Genomic DNA, 22,683 nt, shown 5'->3' with positions numbered 1-22,683 from the left:
CCGACCCAGGTCACTGGCCTGCGTAGAGCACGAAAACTTCTACGAAAACAGCAGCACGGGACCCTAAGAATGAAAACAATTCACACAACTGACTTTGAGGAACAGAGACAATTTCTGGATTTGTAAACGAGAAAAGGGGAACGTTTTCGAAAATCCGTATTTCATGAACACAAATGAGCAAAAGAAATGAAGTCTGAAAACTAGGGATTCTGCCTTGTCGGGGGGACAAAAGGCTCACCTGGGACTGCACGTCGAGGAGGAAGCAGTGCAGGGGAGACATGCCCGCCCCCGAGCGCGCATCCCGCGCAGGTCCCAGCTCCTGAGAGCAAGCGGGGGACCCCGGAGTCGGAGAGGGCGCCACCGGGGGCCGCGCCCCGGCGCGTCCCCTCTGCCGGGTCCCCCGCGACGCAGGGGCTCAATTGCTACTCAATGGGAAAAGCCGTCTGAACACACAGTGCAGACCCAGTTAAACATTTAAAATTTATTAAACTTTTTGGTCAAAATAGTTGAATGAATATGTACAATTCCGTTAGGGCTGCTTCTTTGTGCGAAGGCCCGCAGCGGACGCACACTCGGAGAACCCCGCTCTGGGTCTCAGGCCTGGACCTCGCGCCGCGACGCACAAGTAAGAACTGGTCCAACCGAACGCGAACTGAAGAGGAGCTGCCACGTTAGATCAGGGTAACGAACAGAACGTTCATTAACAAGACGTTCGCTCTCACGCCCTCAACAGCGGCGTGGGCACCCGGCGCCCCGGCGCCCCGAGGACGCTGCGGTTTGGGCCCGTGTGTGAAATCCCAGTAAGTTCCAATCCCCCCCCCTATAGTTTCTGTCCTGGGAAATCCTGATTTCTGGCATCAAAGATCCTACTTTTAAAATACAGCCAGGTAGCGGTGGCAGCACGTGGGAATCAAAACTGTTCGTTCTGCTGGCTCGAAACGCACCGTGAAACTCCGCATGCATAGGGTTTCGGCGCTTTCTAAAGGGACCGCCCCCGGGACTCGTCACATTCCCCGGCGTGCGCGGGGAGGCTCACTGGACACCGGTGTCGCGGGCACGGCAGCACCGGTCTATCCTCGAATCCTTTCTGAGGGGCTCCCCCAGCCTTACCTGGCGCGTCACCTGGCCGACTTCTACAGAAACGAAAGAAAACGAACGCAAGTTCGGGGCCGGGCAGGGTCCGAGTTTGAGGTACTGCACGTGCCACCGTCCTGCCAGTGAAGGACGAGGGTTCGAAACCGTCCCAAAGCGTAATTCTGCGTAATTCCGTTATATGCGATGAAAGCGAATAAAAAGCCGATACTTGTCTTAGACTTAAAAACACTTCTCAGAATGTGTCACTTTTATTCACTGGCCACACCGGAAGGTGTGGCGGCAGACACAGGTGCGTGGGTGAGGAGAACGGCCGGAGCCTGCTCGCCGAATCCAGTCCTTGGCCGGGCCACCAGGCCTCAGGGGACTGCGGGGGGGGGGGGGGGGGGGGGGGGCCCCAAGAGGGATGGGGGAGGGGGGGGGGGGGGGGGCTCGCGGAGAGACTTTTCTCCCGGTGTTAACTTTTTGGTCTATAAACTGGAAAGGAAGGCTCAGACTTAAATAAATACATTTATTGTGAGTAATGGCCTTTATCGAGCACGGCCCGCCGATGCGGTGCCAGGAAGGTTTCGGGCGTGAGCGGCGCCCACGGCTTGCCCCGGAAGGCGGGCAGCCCCTCCAGCCCACGAGGGGAGCGGGGCCCACACTGCTCCTCGCGGAGAGGACGACGGCGTCCCTCCTCTGGGGCAATGGCCGGGCTCAGTCCCCGTGCCGGCCTCCCTAGTTGACCTTGTCCTGGAAGATGTACAGGTTGTTGGTAGCGGCCACGGCGATGATGTTCTCCGCTGGGTGCCAGGCCGTGTGCAGAATCTTCTTGTTGAAGTCCAGACTGTCCACACTGATCTCGTCCTTCTTTCTCTTCCCGCCTGTACACACTTTCCGAGGCTTTAAGCTGGCTCGGGGCTTGCTGTTCTCCCTGGAAGCTTCCAGCGTGACATCCCTCCGTGTATTTCGATCGAACATTCGGAAGAAGTTGTTGTAGGAACCAGTCATGATGGCGCTGTGCACAACGAGAGAGAGTAGTGCTGGTCAGGCACGAGGCGCGGATACCTTACCACACGCGGGGGCCCAGCGCCCTGGACGCCCGGCGAGGGTCACCTGCCCTCACCCCTTCCCTACCTGACAAGATCGTTTCAGAAGCAAGACGTGAAAATAACGGTTGGTAGAGAAAAAGTGAAAATCGCCTACTGAACTTCACGTACGTAATCATGTCCGCGAAAAGAAATATTACAGAATAAAAAAGGAACAGCCACACTTGATTACATTGATGTGTTCTGTTTGAAGTGAGCTCCTCACCCGGAGTGGGGTTTGAATTCACTACTCGCAGATCAAGAGTCTCACGCTCCTCCGACCGAGCCAGCCAGGCACCCCACGTTACTGCGTTTTTAAGAAGAGAAAAAGAAAAAAAACCCAACACAGCCACCTGTCCCAGCCACGGACAACGGGGTATTTTCAAGTCTCAAACATTTGCACTTTGTCAGTGATACAAAACTGACTTGTGTTCAGTAGACACTAGACCTGTCAGTGTCCCTGCACACACACCTCATCAAAGAATACTTTTTAATTCATTTAATGCCAAGAAGCTCGTTCACGCAAAGCAACTGGCGTACAAAGGGGAAGACCTCGGGGTGAATCTCAGATGCTGCGGCTCTGCCCACATTCTTCTCTCTCCAGGATTAATACCTAAGGCCTCCATGGTCTCTGAAGTCAAAAATGTTCCTGCTATACTGGTAGAAACTGCTGGTCTGTTTTTTAACAAAACTGAGAAAGATGGCTGACAAGCGTTGCCAGGATTTCGCCCGTGGCTTTAGAACGAGCCCTGCTCCAGACGAGGAGGGTGTTCAGACCTCGCCCTGCGGCTCCCGCAGACCCAGCCCGGTCCCCGTGGCTCCCCAGTCTCTTCCGACGACCCCGCGGTCTCCCGGCTCGGGCACGGCTAGCGGCTGACCCCGACACAGGCAAATCCCTCAGTGTCTGCCTCACCTCGTCTAAAACCGCACCCGGAAAACAGGACGGCCAGAGAGGGACTCCTTCCACTACCCGTACTCAGCCTGTGCGGTCTAAGCCCAGGAGCACGCGGCGCTCGGGAGAGGCCCAGCGCCGCTCAGACCAGGGCGCTCCCCGGGTCAGCCTCGTGTACAAGACCACGTCCAAGGAAGGCTGGGCAGGAAGTGTGCCGACGCGGCCCTTCCGTCCACGCTGCTCAAAGTCAAGCGTGTCTGCCACGATTCCTTGGAACAGAGACCGGGAAGAGCTCTTCAGGAGGATGCGGTTTTGTCCTCGACACGGATGAGAACTGGCGTGCGGCAGAAACGAAAGCAGACCAACTCTGATACAGATTCGGTATTTCTTTAGAATGTCTGACCCACAAGCCTGCAGGGGAGGTGGGTGTGCCCACTACCCAGACCATGTAAGTGACAACCCTCCTGAGCACCTGGACAGATGTCCTCCTGTTCCCCAGGTGGCCAAGTGGACTCAGGGGTAAGTGGCTATGTCCATTTTTGCCAGACAACCTGAGCACAGCCAAGAGGTGTCACGGGACAGCATGGTCTCAGGCAGGGTGCGGGTGCCCCCCCAACGTCACACCACCCCACGGGAGATGCTTCCTGCAAGAAGGCAGGGGAGCGCTGCGAGGGCAGAAGAACAGGTAAACCTTACTGGGAAGCCTCTGAATATTCCCGGGAACCGGTAATTTGAAGGCAGTTTTCAGTATTCCCGATATACCAAAAGGCATAAAGAAAAATACGACTATCCTTCTACCCATAAGCCACTGCTAACATGGTCAAATCCCACTGTGTACCTCTCTAGACGGACAGATCTCCCACCCGGGGCCCCTGCTGGGAACCGTTACAGAAGAGGAGTAGTAGTCCTGTACGTGTTTCCATTTGGAGTAGTTATGTATTCTTAAAATCAATACCTTCTTGCGTGTTCTAGAGAACTCGGAAAGCATCAAATCATACGTATTCTTCCACAGTATGCTTTCTTTGCTTACTATCCTTGTGAGATCACCCACGTGATATGTGTAGTTTTAATTCATCGATTTTCACTCGTTTTTAGTGGCAAACGTTACGGACAGACAACAGTTTTCCTGTCCGCTCCCCTGGCGGCGAACACGGGGGCCCCTCAGGGGTCTGCTAGCTCCGGTTTCTGAGCGTGTTTCTTGCCTGCACGTGCACCAGGTGCCTGACCCATGTGGGCCGCTGCCAGTCTCAAAAGGAGGGCCGTGGTCAAGGCCATCGGGCTCCGCCCTCAGCCCACCGTTGTAAAGGCTGTGAGAAGGTGTCCTTGTCCCTTCAACGTGCCGACTGCTGAGACCCAGCGCTCTCGTCTTCTTTCCGTTTCTGTCAGTTCCCGCTTGTGAGCTGTCCCTCTCCAACTCTTTCACGGATTCTGGACACTCCGCTCTTGGCTGGTCATATCTGCTTTCGTGGGTTTTCACTGTCGCATTTTGATATAAAACAAGTTGACAACGTTAAAGTGGGTGAAGTTCCTGAAGTTTTTCTTCGCCGTCTCGAAGTCCTTCGGTCTCTTCCATGTGGGTGCTGCTCCTTCACGGCTCTGGCCCCGTCTCTCGGTCACTCCCAGCTCGTGTACTAGACGGCTGAGGGACAGCTGTAACCTGTCCCCACAACACAGACAACCAGCTTACATCAGAGAGCTCAGAGTCAATATTCCTCAGCTTGGCTCACAGGGCCAGGGCTGGCGGTGGCCGTGCGCCTGCCTGAGCTCTCAGAGCCGCCTTCTGGGGTCACGTCCTTTCCTGGAAGTACACCCCTGAGATCTATCCTGTAAGCTTCTGGTCAGGGTGAACCGTCCCCCATCTGAATGCGCTTTACTGCGCACTGTTCCGAGCGGCCGATCGTTTATCTCGGCGGGCAGTGACAGCGGTCACAGGGAAGGACAACACGCTGCGTCACACCATCCCGTGTACCTGCTGTGCTGAGAAGGCCGCTCCCAGCCCGACTGTCCCTTCTCCAGGTAGCGCGTCTTTTTTCCCCATGGCTGCTTTTAACCTCTGCCTGCGGTGCCCTGGGATTTCATAGGACACAGACATGGAATTCTGTGCTTCGTGAACCTGTTCCTCAAGTCTTCGTCTGTTACAGGAAGTTCCTGGCCATCATCGCATCGGACATCACTTCTCCATAGTTCTCTACTCCTGGGCACGCCTCTAACACGTGTTTCACCGGGTGCCCCTCCCCCAGCCTCCACGCTCGTGCCCTTCTGCAGATCCTACCCCTGGAGCTCCGCGCTGGGCCCCAGACAACGGCTTCTCCTGTTCTCTAACTGCCCGGGATCTCCTACTGCACCCATGGTCATTTTCAACCACTGAGTAGTTCCTTCCCAGAAGTTCCGTTTGCTCCGTTTATAAATCTCTCGGGTCATTTCTAGTGGTTTTGCTCATGGTTCCCTGCTCAGGTTTTGGTTCCTTCCTTCAGTCTGGAAACATTTTCAGCCCTCTTACCTTATACTCTGCAGCTTACAGTTCCAGTGTCTGAATCCGCAGAGGTTCGGTTTTGCTGCTGTTTCGGACTTGTTCACAGTAGCTTTCCTTCACGTACTTGGTAGTTTTTACCTGTACATCTGGGGAAATCTCGAGCCCTGGGTGTACCGGGAGAGGCAATCCACCATGGGTGCGGGGTGCCCCTCCGCGTCTTCGTGGCTGTGCCAAGAATGTGATTCTCGAGTGCTCTCTCCCTGGGCCCCGAGTCTGGGCTCCGCAGCGTCCACGGGCAGGCGGGCTCACCGTTTTCTGAGAAGCCCAGTCACGCTGGATGTGACACCAACCCCACTGCTTGTGCGGCCCGGCCTGGGCCCCTTGTGTCACTCCTGTGCGGCGCGGGGGCCTTGGAAAACTGGTGCCTGCACGGAGCTCACGCTACCCTGCAAGGCCAGGGGTCTGGAGCCCGGAGTCTGCCCTGGGGACTCGTGTCTCCAGCAGCATCCACCAAACACCAAGAGGTGGCGGGTCGGCACATAAATCGGGTAAAAGCCTAGGCCCGAAAAGGTCTGTTCCTCCTGATGCCCAGAGCCCGGCCTGCTACGTAGCACCCAGGCCCTCAGTAGCTTTCCCAGATCAGGCCGCCAGTACACATACTCCACATCCCGTGACGGGGGACAGGCTGATGGTTACAAATCTCAGGGGACTTTTATGCTCAAAGTCTCAGACAGATGTCCCTTGGGACTCTGAACGTAGATGGATGATGCCTTTTCCAGAACCCTCGAGGGTCTCCCCATCACTGTGCACTGTGCGTGGGCCCCAGGCTGTAACTGCACCAGACCTCAGCTGTGAAGACCTGGGTCCTGGGACTGGATGCCCGCGGGCCAGCCCGGCACCCAGGGTTCCCTTGACCTTCTACTTCCAACCCCCGCTTCATGCTGGCTGCTGTGCAGTTTCCTTCGGTCACGTGGGACCGCCCCATCCCAGCACCACAAACAACGTGTCGTTCGACAGCAATGATGTGACCCTCGGCACTACTGGCGCCGTCCTCTCTGACGAACGGGCACAAGACACATTCCCGAGGCACCAGAACTACCACGCTGCGGAGGCCACCAGGCCCTGCCGCCGGAGCACCGCCACCAGTGAGCCGGGAGGGCGCTCCCCGCTGCTCTCCCGCAGGAAAGGCCACTGGAATGCGGCAGGTCACATGCTCAGCGGGAAACCACCGCCCCAGTCCCTTCTGTCACAGTCCTCTCGGCAGCAGGACAGGAGACGTTACTTTAAAAGCATTTAAAAAACAGCCCAAAAGAACCTTAGTACCACAGGTACTGTAAGCACCACAAGCATGGGGAGAACTTCCTCCTGAGCACCTTCTCTCCACGGAAACCGTCTGGTGGGGGCAGCAGGCTGGGGTTGGAGGGGGGAGGCACCTGGGTGGCTCGGTCCATTAAGCATCCGACTCCGGCTTTCGGTTCAGATCACGATCTCAAGGGTTTGTGGGATCGAGCCCCGCGTCGGGCTCTGTGCTGACAGTGCGGAGGCTGCCTGGGACTCTCTCTCTCTCTGCCCCTCCCCCGTGTGTGCGCATGCTCACGCTCGCTCGCTCTCAAAGCAAAACATTAAATAAATAAAAATAAACTGTCGAGAGCCTGAAAACCAGCCTTCAAAGCACGGCTCGGCACAACCGGCCCCCCACCCCCCGCCGAAGCCCCCTGCCTCCCGTGCGGGCCTGCCCGCGGCCTCACCTGTCTGAGCCGCCCCAGCAGCACTCGAACTTGTCGAAGATGCAGTCGTTCTCGTACAGAGAGCACAGCTTGCTGCGCAGGTACTCGTGCACCTTAACGAAACCACAGGAAGGTTAGACGGCGCCGCGGGCAGACGCGGCGCCGTCCCGGTGCGGCGGTCTCACCTGGTGGGTCTCGACGGGCCGGCTCTCCATGTTGAGGTCCCACACCTTCACCGACAGGTAGTCTCGGGTCATCATGTACCGGCCGCTGTGACTGAACCTCACGTCGGAGATGGAGGAGATGATTTCGGAGAAGAAGGACCTGCTGCTGGGATCTTCGGGTTCTTCAAAAACTGGAAAACACAACGTGTTCGGCTTCTGTTTAAGAGCCAGAGGACGAACCATGCTCTGGGCTCCAGGCCCTTCCCGGGGACCCCAGAGCGGGGCACAGCCCGCATGCCACTCAAGCTCCTGACCTTTCCAGTCTGTGAGTTTTCTGGCCTTCACCTTCTGTGCTTCAGAGACTTCGAGGAGGTGGCCCGGGGCCAGTCACTGACAGGGGACAGCATCAGAAACCCCCCGATCCCGCCCAGACCCGGGAGCAGCACGCCCACGGCTGAGGCCCAGGGCTGCGGCCTGGGGAATCCGCCCCCGACATGCCGGCGTGGGCCGCGGTCAAGAACCGCCATGCTAACCACAGGTCGCGACCACAGACACCCGGGTGCCCAAGCAGCCCTGTCCCGTGTCACAGGAAGACAGAGGTGGCGCCGCCTGGGCACACTGGGTCCAGACTGTAACCTCCAGATGGTCCCACCCGCCAAAGCCCGTGTCAGTCTCTGCTGTCTGGGAGCCAAGTTCCATTAACGAGACCCCATTACTTTCAGAAAGATTCCAGATGCTTCCTCGGCAGACATTCCTTTCTCCTACAGGTTTTGCGGTTTCAGCAGAAACTCAACAGCCCCCGACCTGCGCTGCCACAGCGGCCCAGAGGCTCCGTGAGCCCCCCAGTCCCCCAGGGTGCCATCACACCCTCGGCTCAGGAAGCTTCGAGTGAGGGTCTCTGCACTTCACTTTAAGCCGCTTTAGCCTTTTTTTTCTTTTTAAACGTGGGAACCTGTATGTTTCTTGGCTCTGCACGTGGAATGAATTTTAAGCAAGCTAGCTACTGGCAATGCCGAGTGTCTCCTCAAAGAAACTGCCGACAAGAACTACTCCTGGCATCTTTGCAAAATGGTCTCTTCAAGAATATCATGGTGAGGGGCGGCTGGCTGGCTCAGTCGGTAACAGTGTGCGACTCTTGATCTTGGGGTTATGAGTTCAAGTCCCACATTAGGTCTAGAGATCACTTAAATAAACTAAAAAAAGAAAAAAAGACTATTAATCTTGAGAGACACAGGTCAACATCATACGAAGCTGACTCTTCACTGCAGGACCCCTATAAAGAGGACGGAATTCTTGAAAACACACCTTAGCCTCAGAAAAACGAGAATAAGGCAAAAAAGGTTCCCGTGAACCAGTCGGCAAGCACATCTGACGTGAGGCGCTGCTGTGTGGCCGTGCTCGGCAGGGGAGCCACCGCAAACAGAACGGTCAGTGGACTGACTCCACCGAAGGAGAGCGCGTCCCAGGACACGGGAATCGAGGCGCCCTCGCGGGCTCCGGGGACGCGCCGGCAGAGCTTGCTGTGCAGTCCAGTCCCCACCACGGGACACGAGGGAGGACACACGCAAGCTTCTGCTTTTCTATAAAGCCGGGCCTACTCTTTATGGCTAAAACCGAAAACAAGATCAAACTCTCCTCACCCAGAAGAAACTTCAAGGCTCGGCGGATTAAAGTGCTAGAGCGTCACCTGAGGGAAGTGCCTTCCAGGGCAGCAAAGCTCACTTGTGAACAGAGCCCATCGCGACAGCCGAGAACGACCACGAGTGAAATGTGCCCTAGCCGCCGCACGAGGTCCTAGCGCACGGAGGTGGAGGCAACACACGGTTCTCGGCCGGCCCCGGCCCGGGAGCCCTCAGACGCAGCCCTGAGACCGTGGCGGGAGAACCTCTACGGGCCGCCCCTCCGAGGGACACCTAACGGAAAGTCTACGGGACCCTGCCCTCACCGTCCACGTGGCGCCAGCAACGGCCCACGCGAGAGCCCCCCGGGACTGGTGATCGACAGCAGGTCCTACGCCTGCGCGGGAGGGAGCGGAACGGAAGGAACCCTGTGTCTCTGGAGACAGCCTTGCGCCTGGAGAACAGGCGGATTTAAACGAGGCAAGCCGAGCCCTCCAGGCACTTACACTTAGAGTGTCTGTCGCACAGGGCTGAGGAGCGCATGTCGCACAGCCTGATGGTCCCTTTGCTGCTGCTGTAGACGAACACGTTGCACTGGTGCGGGTGGAACTCGGCCGCGGTGATCACCTCCGTCAGCTCCTCCATGTTTACGGGCTTGATGTCCACGATGTCTGGAGGCACACGGTTAAGGCAGGTGCTCGGCAGCTTCGACCGCGTCCACGCGAACGGCAGGCGGGAAAGACCCACCGTGAGCGTGAAGAGTGGACACGTAAAGGAGGTGACCACACAGACGGCGTGCAGGGGAACACGCCAGGAAGAGGCCCGTGTCACCTAAGCGCCGCTCAGACCACGGGGCCGCGGCTCAGCAGGCCCGGACCACTGCTGCCACCAACGTTCCACAAGACGTTCACGGCAAGATCATACGTGCCTGATGGTGTAAGACCCGTGCGAAAATCCCATACTTCTATCCATACGTCACACACACACGAGACCTGCCAAATTCCAAGATTCTGCTTTTCTAGGAATCTTTTCATCTGCCATCAAGAGCTCGTTCTAAGTAGCTAGAACAGCATAGCTTGCCAAATACGGAAATCACTTCACTGAAAAACACAAGAGGAGAGTGGAATCTGGCTACGGGCCGGGATGGAACGACGGGGGCCAGATGAACCCTTCCACTGACAACTAGGTGACGCCACAGCGTGTCACTGGACAGCACCCAGTGTGGGCAGCGATCCTGGAGGGACTGCAGCCCTGCAGCCGACCCTGTGCGCTGCTACGTAGGGTGGAGACCCGGGCCACGCCCAGGGGCTGCCGGGAGTCCAGGGAAGCTCACGGGGCACCCCCGCGCCGAGCACCAGGGCAGAGTTCCCGGTAAGTTCAAGGAGCCGGAGTCCGTGCCAGCCCGTGAGGAAACTGCCCAGGCAGGTGGGGAGGCACCCGAACAGAGCGAGCCGCACTCCCCTCACGTGCAGGGCGTGATCTGCAACGTTGACCAGGGTGAGAGGAGGGCCGGCCGTCGGCGAGCGGACGGGCGCAGAGGTCCAAGGGCACGGGGTGGGGGCTGAGTGTCCGGAAAGAGCACAATTCGCTGCTGGAGGTCTCGTGTGAATGGATCAAAGGTATTTTTAAAGTAATCGTGTTAGGAAAAATAAGACAGTGTTAACAGATGCAAAAACTATGTCAAAGCGTATGTGTCTCAAAATCTAGGTCACAAGGAAGGGCGTTCGGAACACGATGGGGAGACAAAATTTTATAAAGGCAATGAAAACTGTGAGTGCGTACACAAATCGTTTATGAATTGAGAGCGCTCGCCAATCATGAAGGAAAAACAGGAGCTTCCGACAGGAGAAGAATGACAAGGGACACCAAAAAAACTTCACACTAATGGGCGGTAAATCAACAGCAAATACTTTAACTCACCTATAATCAAGGAAATTAAAAATGGTCTGTTTGGTTTCACTAACGTGAAAAGTTATTTTTCGGAAGATCCAATGCTCTGCTGAAAGCAAGCACGCTGAGGGGGCGGGGGCGCCTGTCCCAAAGCCCGCACGGAACTGGTACCACACACGGCCTGCGCCCCGGCGCCAGTCCTCGGGCTCGAGGGGCACACAGAGCACAGCGCGGAGCCGCCAACCTTCAAGAGCTCCAAACCCTGCAGTTACACACCTGGAGTCTCACGGATACGAGAAAGACGGTCAGAATGCGGTGGAGAAAATGAGGCTGACGGCAGAGGCTCACTCTGTTGTGCACCAGGCCCCGTGCACGCGGCTCTGTGCCCACTGGCTTTGGGGTTTTACAAAGCCCCAGGCGGGCCCCCAGGAGTGCAGGTTTCCAGAGGAGGAGAAAGGCCTGGACGGCCTGAGGGACTCGATGCTAATTAAGGTCCCAGAGCTGAACTCGGCCGCTGACATTCCCGAGCGCTTGGAACGTCACGTCACTACCACCAAGCAGAGGATGAGCCCGGCGCTTCCGAACACACGCGTCCTTGCGCCGCCGGGAAAAGGCTGCAGGCGTGCACACCGCCACCTACCATGGCTGTCTGGAACGACGGAGGGGGAAGAACTTCCCCGCTTACTGGAAGTTTGTTCCAAACAGTCATGTACTAATGGGAGAAACACTGATTTAAAAGAGAACAATTTAGGGGCGCCTGGGTGGCGCAGTCGGTTAAGCGTCCGACTTCAGCCAGGTCACGATCTCGCGGTCCGTGAGTTCGAGCCCCGCGTCAGGCTCTGGGCTGATGGCTCGGAGCCTGGAGCCTGTTTCGGATTCTGTGTCTCCCTCTCTCTCTACCCCTCCCCCGTTCATGCTCTGTCTCTCTCTGTCCCAAAAATAAATAAAAAACGTTGAAAAAAAAATTAAAAAAAAAAAAAAGAGAACAATTTAGGGAGAATAAAGAGAAGGCAGGGACCATGGGCATGAACCTCCTAAGCTGGGACGTTTCGCAAGGTTGCAGAGGAAGAGACACAGAAAGTGCGGCGGCCACAGCGGCCCCTGGCCCAGGCGGGCCTCCTCCCGCGGCCGGGCCCGCACGCTCTTCGGGAAACGAGTTACCACGGTCAGGAAATAACCGAATCAAGTAAAAGGACAACAGATAATAAAACTCACGTGTGACATGCTCGAATCTGAAAGGTATATACGCTTGACTTCGTGGACTGTCCTGAATGGAGGCGTCACACGCAGCCCAGGCGACCCTGCGGACGCCCGTCCCGCTCCGGCCAGACCGACATCGCTCCAGAACGTGGGAAATCCTGACTGAAGCCCCCTGACGTGCACATGTGACAGGACTCTCATTTCTGGAGAAATCAAGAACTTGCCTAACCAATAATTGGCAGACTTTCACCTTCGTAACAGTGTAGCTGCACCACTCTTTTGAATACTCCTTAAACAAATCTTTTAAGACACAATTCTTACGTGTCACTTCTTGGGTTGGATGATTACACATCACTCGAACCACAGCCAGTGTTTTCCAGTCTATTATCTACTAGCAGATTTGGCGGGGGGGGGGGGGGCGGGGGGGGCCGAACACGGGGGCCCCCAACAGATGCTATTTAAAACAGCCTCTCATTAACCCGGGGGCAACAGACTTGGTCATTCTCATTACATAGAGAACCCTCCCCAAAGGCAGAAAGTAGTTTCCATTTTTAGGGATGCTCCAAATCCCAGGGAACCTCCACCACGGGCTACGGTGCAGCAAGCGTGTAGAAGAGGAGACTCAGACGCAGGAAGAGACGTGCACGGAGAACCACGTCTCTGAGGGACAAACGTGAAAAAATGCCGAGACCGCCATCTGATGAAGGATACTGAAGCTCCTATCTGTGATTTCTAAATGCCATAGATTAATTCTCAGGTCATCTGCAGAAAGATACGTTTCATGATCACTATTTACTGAAATGGAATTTATATGGTATGTATGAGCATTGGCAAAAATTCGTCGTGGACTTGCTTCTACCATAAGATCCATGGGCTTCAATATCGGAACCTAAAAACGGAAGGAGACAGGAATTCAAAACAAAGATCACCGCAGCATAAAATTACAACACTTCAAGACAGCAGAAAACAAAAAGGAACAAATCCAAGTTCACAGTGAGCTAACGGTTTCGTACAGACAATACCCCAAATAAGCAATTACCAGAGCTATGAAAACAGGCTACAAACGGGGTCCTGTCCCTCCCTGCGGCCACCGCCAGGGCCGGTTACGTTCGTCGAAGGGCAGACTGAACTGGCACCTAACAAAGTGCTTCCAGCGCACCGATGCCTAACGCTTGGCTTCTCCTTCCCGTGTGTCCCCGCAGCCACGAGGACAGCGAAGTCTCCATGGGAGACTCCGTCAAGGACCCCCATCCCTTTCTCTCCCTTGCAGCCACTGCCTTTAAAAGGGACACTACACAGCTGGTCTGCTCGGTGCAAATGCCACGCACCGCGGAGGGGGTGCGGGGACAGGAGAGCGCACGGGTGCCCCCCAGGGAGCTGAGGTACCATGCCTGATCTGCTGCTGGCTCCGCGGGCAAGTCAGCCCGGAAATACCCAGGGAGCCGTTCACTTATACGGCAGAGGCAGTTTTTGGTACACAGATTATGCTTCAACAAGAAACTTTTTTAAAAAGGGGGCACAAAAACCCCATCTCTGTGCTGTGCGCTGTGGTCAGGGGACAGGACACCTATGCCACCAATGGAGACGTGGAGTCAGCCAGGCAAAGCGGGAGGGACGGGGCCGGCCCAAACACACACATGCCCACACGAGCGGCAGGGGCGCCATTGTGCGTCATCGTGTCCACGCGTGCGAAAAAGAAAAAAGTCCCAACATCACTGACATCCAATGGAAAAGAAGGCAGAAGCTTTAAAATCACAATAAAAAATGAACAGTAGTAACTCGTTATTTTTCTAATTAAAAGCCAAAGGGAGCACCTCTCGTTTCGTCTTCTCTGACCAAAAGTCTGCAAACTGCCTGGAGAAACATGCATCAACACTGCTTCCTGCACCTCAGGCAGACAGGTGCCGACCGCACGCTGGCCTCTCTGCCCTGCGGGGCACAGGGAGGGTGGCCACAGCCCTCAACCAGTCTTTTAACTGATCAAAACACGTGGCAACTCAAATGCCAGGCCTGAAAGCCTCTTCCTCCTAATTAAATTCCTTTTTTGGCGCTAAAATAATTTAAGAGGAAAACAAAATTTAAATAGAGCAGTATTTGGGGTGCCTGGGTGGCTCAGTCAGTTAAGCATCCAAGTTCAGCTCACGTCATGATTTCACAGCCCATGAGTTCGAGCCCCGTGTCGGGCTCTGTGATGACAGCTCAGAGCCTGGAGCCTGCTTTCGATTCTGTGTACCCCCCACTTCCCCCACTCATGCTCTATCAAAAATGAATAAACGTTAAAAATAAAAAAAAAGCAGTATGTGACTCCCACTCAGCTAAGTTTAGACAAATACTCTATTTTTAGCTTTTAGAGAGGCAGTTAAGAAATCAAATATGGGCTTAAACTCACCAAGACCAGTCTATTTACAGCCTGTGATGTCTTAAACCCCACTGGGATTAACAAAAGCAGTTTCTGATGAAATCACACTCTGGCCGCCAATTAGACCAATTTTATTTGGGCGAAACACATAAAAGAGCCTCTGAATAAAACCAGCACTGGTTTTATTTACCCAAATAAGACCTACGGTTTTTATGGTAGAGGCACGTGAGCGTGCGGTGCGCTCAGGGGGAAGCAGGTTTCCAGCAGCGGGGAAGAGTGTGCCAGCCGGTGGGCGGGCGGGCGGGAGGCCGTGAGGGCGGCCGGGGACCGACAGGAGGCCAGAGCAGGGCGCCCAATGCCTCCTCCAGCCCAGCCCACTTAGAGGCGCTTCAGGTGTTGGCAGCCGACACCAGTGCCACCGTCACTCCGAGCGGTTTCTCGCTGCCACGTGGATGTGAAAGCGGTAACCGGGGCAGCAGAAATCACCAATGTTCAGATCGACACAACTCAGTTCAAATCAGTTTTATAAACTCCACCCGAGTATATTACGTCGCCTCTCGGAATCAGCCCCTGGACACGGCAACACTTGGGACCCGAGGGCCTTGGAAGAGGCTGACCCAGCCCGCTCTCCTCCTGGGCAATGCTACTCAGCCGCACGCTGCTGTTTCCTGAACCAGGGGGAGCGCCGCCTCCGCTGCCGGGCTGTGGCTCTGACCCGCGTGCCCGCCATCCCAGCATGCTGTGCGCGCCCAGTGTCACTGCGGTGGGGTGTGGTGCGGGGAAGGGTCTCCGCAGGACGGTGTCCTTCCCTGTCACACCTTCCTACTAACCTGGAACGTATCCACTAACTAGGTCTTCACTTGGTGAACAGTATTCAGCAAAGTTTTTAAACCTCATTAGAAAAGAAACCAGCCAGCCGACAATTTTCCCGTGTACCAGGCAGCGGTTTTAGGACAGGCCTCCGAACTAACACCCATATCCTCCTTCACCATATCCCGTCTCGCTGTACGCACCGGCCAGGGTGCGCACCGGGGGGCCAATTACAAGACCCTGAGAGCCTGTTCAGTTACTTTTACTCAACGTCATAGATGTTAAAAAGTAAAAAAAAAAAATCTAGGTACCAGAAGTGACGGTCATTTCATACTGGGCTCAGGGTCAGCAAAAAAGGGAGGGAAGAATTTTTTTTAATTTCACAGAAAAAGAAGTGATGATTCGGAAACCTGAGAACATGCCCCAGCTAACCCAGGGAACTCCGTGAAAGCCAGCGTCTGCGGCCCACGCGGCTCCACGCAGGGCAACGTTCCGAATCCCACGTGGACGTCACCACGACCCACGCGCCACTCAGGACCTTTGCAGTGAAGGGGGTCGACACGCTTAGAAAGATCTGTTGTGGAGTTAGATCTGAGTCTCTTCAGTGTCATCGTGTTTTCTGAAGACGCCGTGTGACTTCCTGCTTACGTGACGCACAAGGAAACCCGACCGTAACACATACAAATAGCGGCGACTGTGATCGCAGACAGCCTCCACGGGCCGGAAAAGGCGGACCCCACAGGGGCCCCACTCAGCGGTCTCCTCTACGCAGACGCACGCACTGTCCCCAGTTAACTAGGAAGAGAACCGAGTAGTGTGAGGAGACGCAGCGCGTACCCTCAGCGCCGTAATTCGGAATGGGTCTCGAAGCCGTCCGTCTTCATCTTTCAAGTTGTAACCTTCTGCTCTTTTGTCCCGCTCGCTTATTTTCCATAATTTAATAGTTTTATCTGAAAATAAAAATCTTAGTCTCCGTATTAAAAGAAAAACCTTAGCACGCACCACTGTTAGTCGAGTATTACATCAGAAAACTGTGTGGTTCTCTGTGGATTTCTAAGCTACGAGCCTCTGAACCTTAGCTTCCGGTTATGGACAAACCTGGACGTTCTGTCGGCACAGTAAGTAAAGAAGGGGGGTGTGTGCCGCAGGGCAGCGCCATATGGGGAGCGTGTGCGTGCTCACCTCTGTGTTCTTTAAGTCCTCAGCCTACCACCGGCTGCCTAGCTAATAATTTACCCTCTCCCCAAAGTTTAAACAGAAACGTTTTCTAGAATGGGTTAAAGTAAAAAAGGAACCTATACCCAGAAAATTAAAAATAAAATCCTACATCAAATAACCACTTACAAAAACAAAAAAGCTCTTACCATTTGTAGAGAGTAGAAAATGAGCAGCATTCTGTTGTGGTAACCACCTAATTTTATTGATTTTTTCCTCAATTTCTAGACTTTTCAAATAGTCAAACTCTGGTTCATGACTTTGAAAGGTACTGTAAACATTATATTCTCCCCTAGAGTGAGGGCGGCTTTTATTCTGCAAGGAAACAGGAGGCTGTTTTAATGAACAAAGCACAGTGCAAAGAAAAACTCCGTACCACCAATATGACTATAAAATGACCACACACATTTTTAAAAACTTAAACAAAATCCCGGGTCAAAAATTATTACACAGATGACACTCCAAATTAATTTACGTGGAAAAAACAAGTAACAGAGATTCCCCAGACCTTCCATCTCTGTCCTAGGCACGCGCTCCGGGTGCACGTGAGCCAGGGTTCCGCAAACATGAGCAGGCCCTGCCGTGCGTGCACTTCTGGAGAGAGGCCGAGGGCCCACAGCGGGTGAGTGCACCCCCTGGGCCCTGGGGCAGCCGGCCCAGACCGCACTCGTGCCCGCCGGGAAGAGGGCCATCGAATGGCACGTATGCGGTGACCACCGCCGGTAGAGGATACCTGTTATGTGGATTTTTAGCACACATAAAACAATTCTACATGTTGCAGTAAAAGTATAAACACACGCTCGGGAAGATACAGGCCGTCTTCAAAGTCATAACCAACTCTGGGAAGGCCGAGGGAGAGTAAGGTAAGACTTGGGGATAAAGCTGGAAGACAGCACGGGGAGGGCACACGGGAGCCTCATCCACCTGCCAAGGGCTTGGTTTTCTTTTACGAAAGAGTAAAACCTGGGTGGTGGGTTCATAATATACTTATACTAATACCTCAAATCTTCTGTATGTCTCAAATGACATTTTCTATAAAACAGTAAGAATACGTAATTAATATAATTGTTTTAATTTTTTTAAATTTTAAATTTTGTTTAATTCTTGCTATCTAATCAGCATGTTTAGTCTTACATTTTTTTAACACTTTAGGAAGTGTGTCAGAGAAACCGAATGAAACAGAGGGAGCTTTACGTCTAGATTTCTTTCTATCTCTGAGTTAAGATCAAGCATTATGAGGAGACACCCCCAAAGCTGCCTTGATCTCTCCACTGCTGCACACTCCCAGAAGCCACACACGGACCCTGGGATCTAGCACATGGCCTCCACGCGTGCGCTGTGCTCGGTGGGCTAACGTCCACGAGAAAAGCAGCATTTGCCAGCAGATGCTTCTAACTTGCTGACGAGAAAAATGAAATGGGGCTATTTAGGAAAGAAAAATCTGGAGAGTCCTCAGTCCCAGGGCTCAGGACCATAATCCACTTCGAGAAACTGCAGAATCTGAACCAATCTATGAGGCGCCCGCACCGAAGCGCTGCTCTCCTTCCCCCGCCACCGTGCGCAAGAACCAGAATGGATGCTCCTGACCCTGCTGGGCTGTCTTCCTGCTGTAACTGCCCGACCAGACCCGCCCCCCCCCCCCCCCCCCCCCCCGCCCCCCCCCCCCGCCCCAGGCTGAGACCCTGAGGGGCAGTGAGCGGTCTCCACGCCCCGTCCTGTCCCAGGAGAGGCAGAACAGAGGAGAGAGCGAGGGCCTGGAGGAGGGGGCAGAGCCAGAGCCCAGGCCGACGGCCCGAGCCGCTGGGAGCTGTGATCCGCAGGTGGCGGGAGGCCTATCTTGTCGGCAGACGTGCCGAGCGCTGGCGTCGGCGGACTCGACGCAAACACGGCAGTTCGCGCGGTCAGGTGCAAAGCTGTGCTCTGAGGACGAGGGCTGCACAGCCGTGTCCCCAAGCTCTGCTCCCTGGAGACTGCCACACCGGGCTTCCCGCAACAGGGCTCTGCTGCTGAGAGGGGAAAAAGCTCCAAGATCAATACTTTGAACCGTGCTCCCTACCCCCGATGTCTGGAGGGCTCCCTTCCCCCCCGGTCGCTCAGCCCGACACTCACCCCGCCCCCCCCCCCCCCCCCAGTCGGGCAAGGCCCTGCTGTGTCCCCGAAGCCCCCCAGGCTCCGCGGTTCTGCAGAACCGGCTGGGCCGTTTAACGGACAGCGCTGGAGAAGTCTACAGTGAGGGTTGCATGCAGCAGCCACTAGAAAATTTTACAAGCAGATGGAATATGAAAGCTCTGTTTATGTTAACCAAAGTATCGAGAAAAGGATGGGGAAACGCATTGCCCAGGGATTGAGTTGCCGTTGCTTGGGTTTATCAAACTTGAACAACTCTGACCACCTGTTTGCTGTACAAATCTGCTGCTGCACTTTATTAATAATGATTTAATCCATCTTAACTAAACACTTTGTACTACAGGTTCTCAAAAGCGTTAACATATTTTGTAACAAGATGCTTGAGTTTTACCACAATCTATTTCACAGCTGAAGCTAGACAGTTTTTAGATTTCAATGATGACCCACAAAAATGAGGAAAGTTTTCTATAAGGATATCATTAAGATGGCAAACCTTAAGGAGCTGAAGTCAATTCTTAAATTTAGGACAGCTATGGCTCAGCAATCTGCTAAAAATAATCCTTCTGCTAAAAGTAATAAACACCACCAACCACTTTTACTTCTGCCGAAAAGGATCAGGTACACAGTTCTACTTAAGGAGTGCCATGTCCTAACCTACCTCTGGGGAAAGAATGCAAAACTATGAACTTGCCAAATCATCTGTGAAGATTTTCAAAGACTAATGGCAATAAATATTATTCACAAGAATTCTCACCATTCCAAATCAGAAAAAATAAGATTAAAAAAATTTTTTAAATTGGGGCACATGGGGTGGCTCAGTCGGGTAAGCGTCCAACTTTGGCTCAGGTCATGATCTCATGGTTCATGAGTTTGAACCCCACATTGGGCTCTGTGCAGACAGTTTAGAGCCTGGAGCCTGATACTGATTCTGTGTCTCCCTTTCTCTCTGCCCCTCCCCCACTCACACTCGCTCTCAAAAATAAACATTAAAAACATTTTTTTTAGGGGCACCTGGCTCAGTTGGTTAAGCGTCTGACATCTGCTCAGGTCATGGTCTCACGGTCTGTGAGTTCGATCCCCACGTCGGGCTCTGTGCTGACAGCTCGGAGCCTGGAGCTTGCTTCGGATTGTGTCCCCACCCCCACCCCTGCTCTTCCCCTGCTCATGCTGTCTCTCTCTCTCAACAATAAATAAACATTTAAAAAGTATGAAAAAAAATTTTTGTAAACTATACAGACATAGCAAAATTAGAGCTACAACATGTATATTCCAATGAGATGCTGGCACACCTCTCCTCACTTACAGAAGCAATCCTCCACTGACTGGGGGCACCCAGGGCTCCCTCTCCTACAGATGCCCCTACGTGCCTCCTCTCTGGTGGCAGGGCCAGCATTCACTGCCGCACAGGTCTACTAGATTCCAGGGCCCACTAGCTGCCACACCAGTTTTGCCACAAAAATGTAGACACCAGAATCTGCAGATGAGAAATTAACTGCACACTGACCTGCCTGGACACAGACGAGGGCCTGTGTGTGACTCTGTCAAGAGAAAAGACAGATGGCTTTCCACAAACCCAAGCCTGGCTTCCCGGTGGTTCTGCCCCGGAACGTGTGCACAACAGACGAGCAGGGCACCAGGCCATCTTGCTTCCTTCATCAGAACTCATCATGAGCTCTGACGAGGCTCCCCAGAAATAAAAGGGGGGGGGGGGCTGCAAGGCCTGGTTCTGCCTCCCATTCTCCTCTTACGCATAACTGAAAAACATGGGTTTCTCTGCCCTTTCCCCCCGCAAAGCGGGAGTGACCGAAAAGGCAGTGCTCGTGATTGAGATTCACCTGTGGGGTCCTTCAGGCCCCAGTGAGGACTCCTTCCTCCCAGCACTGATGGTGGGGCCTCGGGGGGGGTGCAAGACTGCCGCTCACCTCTGAGGAGGGACACAGAATTCATGGCCCCCCAACACACACAGAACCTTCCCCGCGGCTAGCGCCGCAGGAGCCGTTCAGAGCATACTTACTGCTGGACAGCACGGCTGGGAGCCGCCACCTCCACTGGCTTGTGAAGTGGTTTTCACCGACAGTCACTTGAATTAATTACAGGATGAAAGCAAATGAATGCAGAACCCCACTACCCAATCCTTCATCTGGTCCTCACGACAGCCTGTGGGTAGGGCGAGGACTCTCCTCCCCGAACGTAAGGGCACAGGGGACTTAATCGGAGCTCAGAGGGTGGACGTCAGTGAGCTGAAACACAGATCTTGCTCAGCCCTGAGGTAAGAAGATTCTATGTGGTTAATGTGATGTAACCGAATCTAAGTGAACTTAGAGACTGAGAACGTGCTGTGCTGCTTTCCTTCCTTCCCAGTGACATGAGAAAGGCTGCAATTCATTTGATTTGTGTACAGTGAATCACTGACCTCTTGTTCCCGCTGAAAAATAACGACTCTGCCGCCCTTGTCTCCCGTTGCAAGCAGATCTCCAGAGTAATTAAATTCAACAGTTGAGATGATGTCAGCTGTCAATAAAATACAGAAGCAATTTATCAGATTATGATTTTGAAAGGAGGCATAATCAATACCAAAAAGCAGTAAAGGTTCAAAAGAAAAATAAAAACATATACAACTTTCTCCCTATTGGATAAAGCAAAATTTTCATGGGAAACTTGTAATTACCAAGCAGCCAATTCTGATTCTGGTGCCCAGAGCCCAAGAACACATACGGGCTTATGGGTTTTGCTCAACGGATTGAACACCTGGTCCCTAGGGCACCAGGATTTATCTAGACTGTGATGTCTTGAGAGAAGAATATAGAGTAAAAATTTAGAAAGTTAATTTTGAAAAGAAAAACAGAAAAGAACTGGTCCTAGAAGACTGGCTCTAATTTTATAATGCATGCCTAATATGAACTTTTAAAATAAATCTGATTCTTACATGATATTGACAGAATGTTTTTAATATTCTTTGCAGTAACTTTTGCTGCCTTCTGTACACAATATCCTTACAAACAGCACAAACTCTATTTCACCGACTGGATACAGTCACTACCATCGATAATGACAATAATGACGCCATCATTATCTAGCCAGACACTGCCGGTTGGGTACGGAATTTCTGACAAGGATCTTGGTCATCAGCTCACTACGGGCAAAGGGTACAAAGAACAAAGCCAAGTGCTGGAAAAGTCCTTAGGTACCTAAGGCTAAGGCCTAGAAACAATAGATCTGAACTCATGAAATGGACCCCTGGAGCAAAAAAATAGAAAACCTGGTTGTCTTCAGCCCAGGGGTGCTGAATGCAGACTGAATCAGGACAAAGACGGCTTCGGTCCTGCACAGGCCGCTGTCAGCCTGCTCCTCTACCACCGGGACTCTTCACCTGCCCCAGACAATCTCCTCTCCAGCGGCTCCGAGGAAGGGCTGGAAGGGCTGGATCAGAACCTCCCCCCGCTGCTGGGGCACCGACACGAAAGGCCTGTGTGCCTGGCAGATGAGTGTGTGCTCTCCACCTGCGGGGCTACAGCTCCGCCGAGGCCAAGCGGCTTAAACCCAAATACTGCTGCACAACCCAAGTCTATAAAGAACTTATTAAACTCGACACCCAAAAAACAAATAATCCAGTGAAGACATGGGCAAAAGACATGAACAGACACTTCTCCAAGGAAGACATCCAGATGGCCAACCGACACATGAAAAAAAGCTCCACATCACTCATCATCAGGGAAATGCAAATCAAAACCACAATGAGATACCACCTCACACCTGTCAGAATGGCTCACATTAGCAACTCAGGCAACAACAGATGTTGGCGAAGATGCGGACAAAGAGGACCTCTTTTGCATTGTTGGTGGCAGTGCAAGCTGGTGCAGCCACTCTGGAAAACATTATGGATTCCTCAAAAAACTAAAAATAGAACTACCCTTTGACCCAGCAATTGCACTACTAGGCGTTTATCCACGGGATACAGGTGTGCTGTTTCGAAGGGACACAGGCACCCCCATGTTTATAGCAGCACTATCAACAATAGCCAAAATATGGAAAGAGCCCAAACGTC

General features: G+C 53.6%; 1 protein-coding gene across 1 annotated transcript in view; it reads right to left on the bottom strand.

Moving 5' to 3' along the window:
* Positions 1-1,589: 1,589 nt before the first annotated feature.
* The window catches only part of PPP2R2D (protein phosphatase 2 regulatory subunit Bdelta), a 47,553-nt gene continuing 26,459 nt past the window's right edge, over positions 1,590-22,683 (bottom strand). Inside the window, exons 2-10 of the mRNA XM_049645908.1 lie at positions 21,052-21,149; positions 20,143-20,176; positions 16,661-16,826; positions 16,134-16,246; positions 12,839-13,016; positions 9,544-9,708; positions 7,440-7,609; positions 7,276-7,367; positions 1,590-2,092 (exon numbers count right to left, since the gene is read on the bottom strand). Of these exons, the coding sequence (XP_049501865.1) occupies positions 1,813-2,092; positions 7,276-7,367; positions 7,440-7,609; positions 9,544-9,708; positions 12,839-13,016; positions 16,134-16,246; positions 16,661-16,826; positions 20,143-20,176; positions 21,052-21,149 (1,296 nt within the window). The 3' untranslated portion in view covers positions 1,590-1,812. The remainder of the gene's footprint in view (positions 2,093-7,275; positions 7,368-7,439; positions 7,610-9,543; positions 9,709-12,838; positions 13,017-16,133; positions 16,247-16,660; positions 16,827-20,142; positions 20,177-21,051; positions 21,150-22,683) is intronic.

Source organism: Panthera uncia, chromosome D2 (assembly GCF_023721935.1).
Source record: "Panthera uncia isolate 11264 chromosome D2, Puncia_PCG_1.0, whole genome shotgun sequence".
Classification (NCBI taxonomy): Eukaryota; Metazoa; Chordata; class Mammalia; order Carnivora; family Felidae; genus Panthera; species Panthera uncia.
Note: the sequence above shows the minus strand (reverse complement) of the source record. Positions and strands in the feature narration are given on the sequence as shown.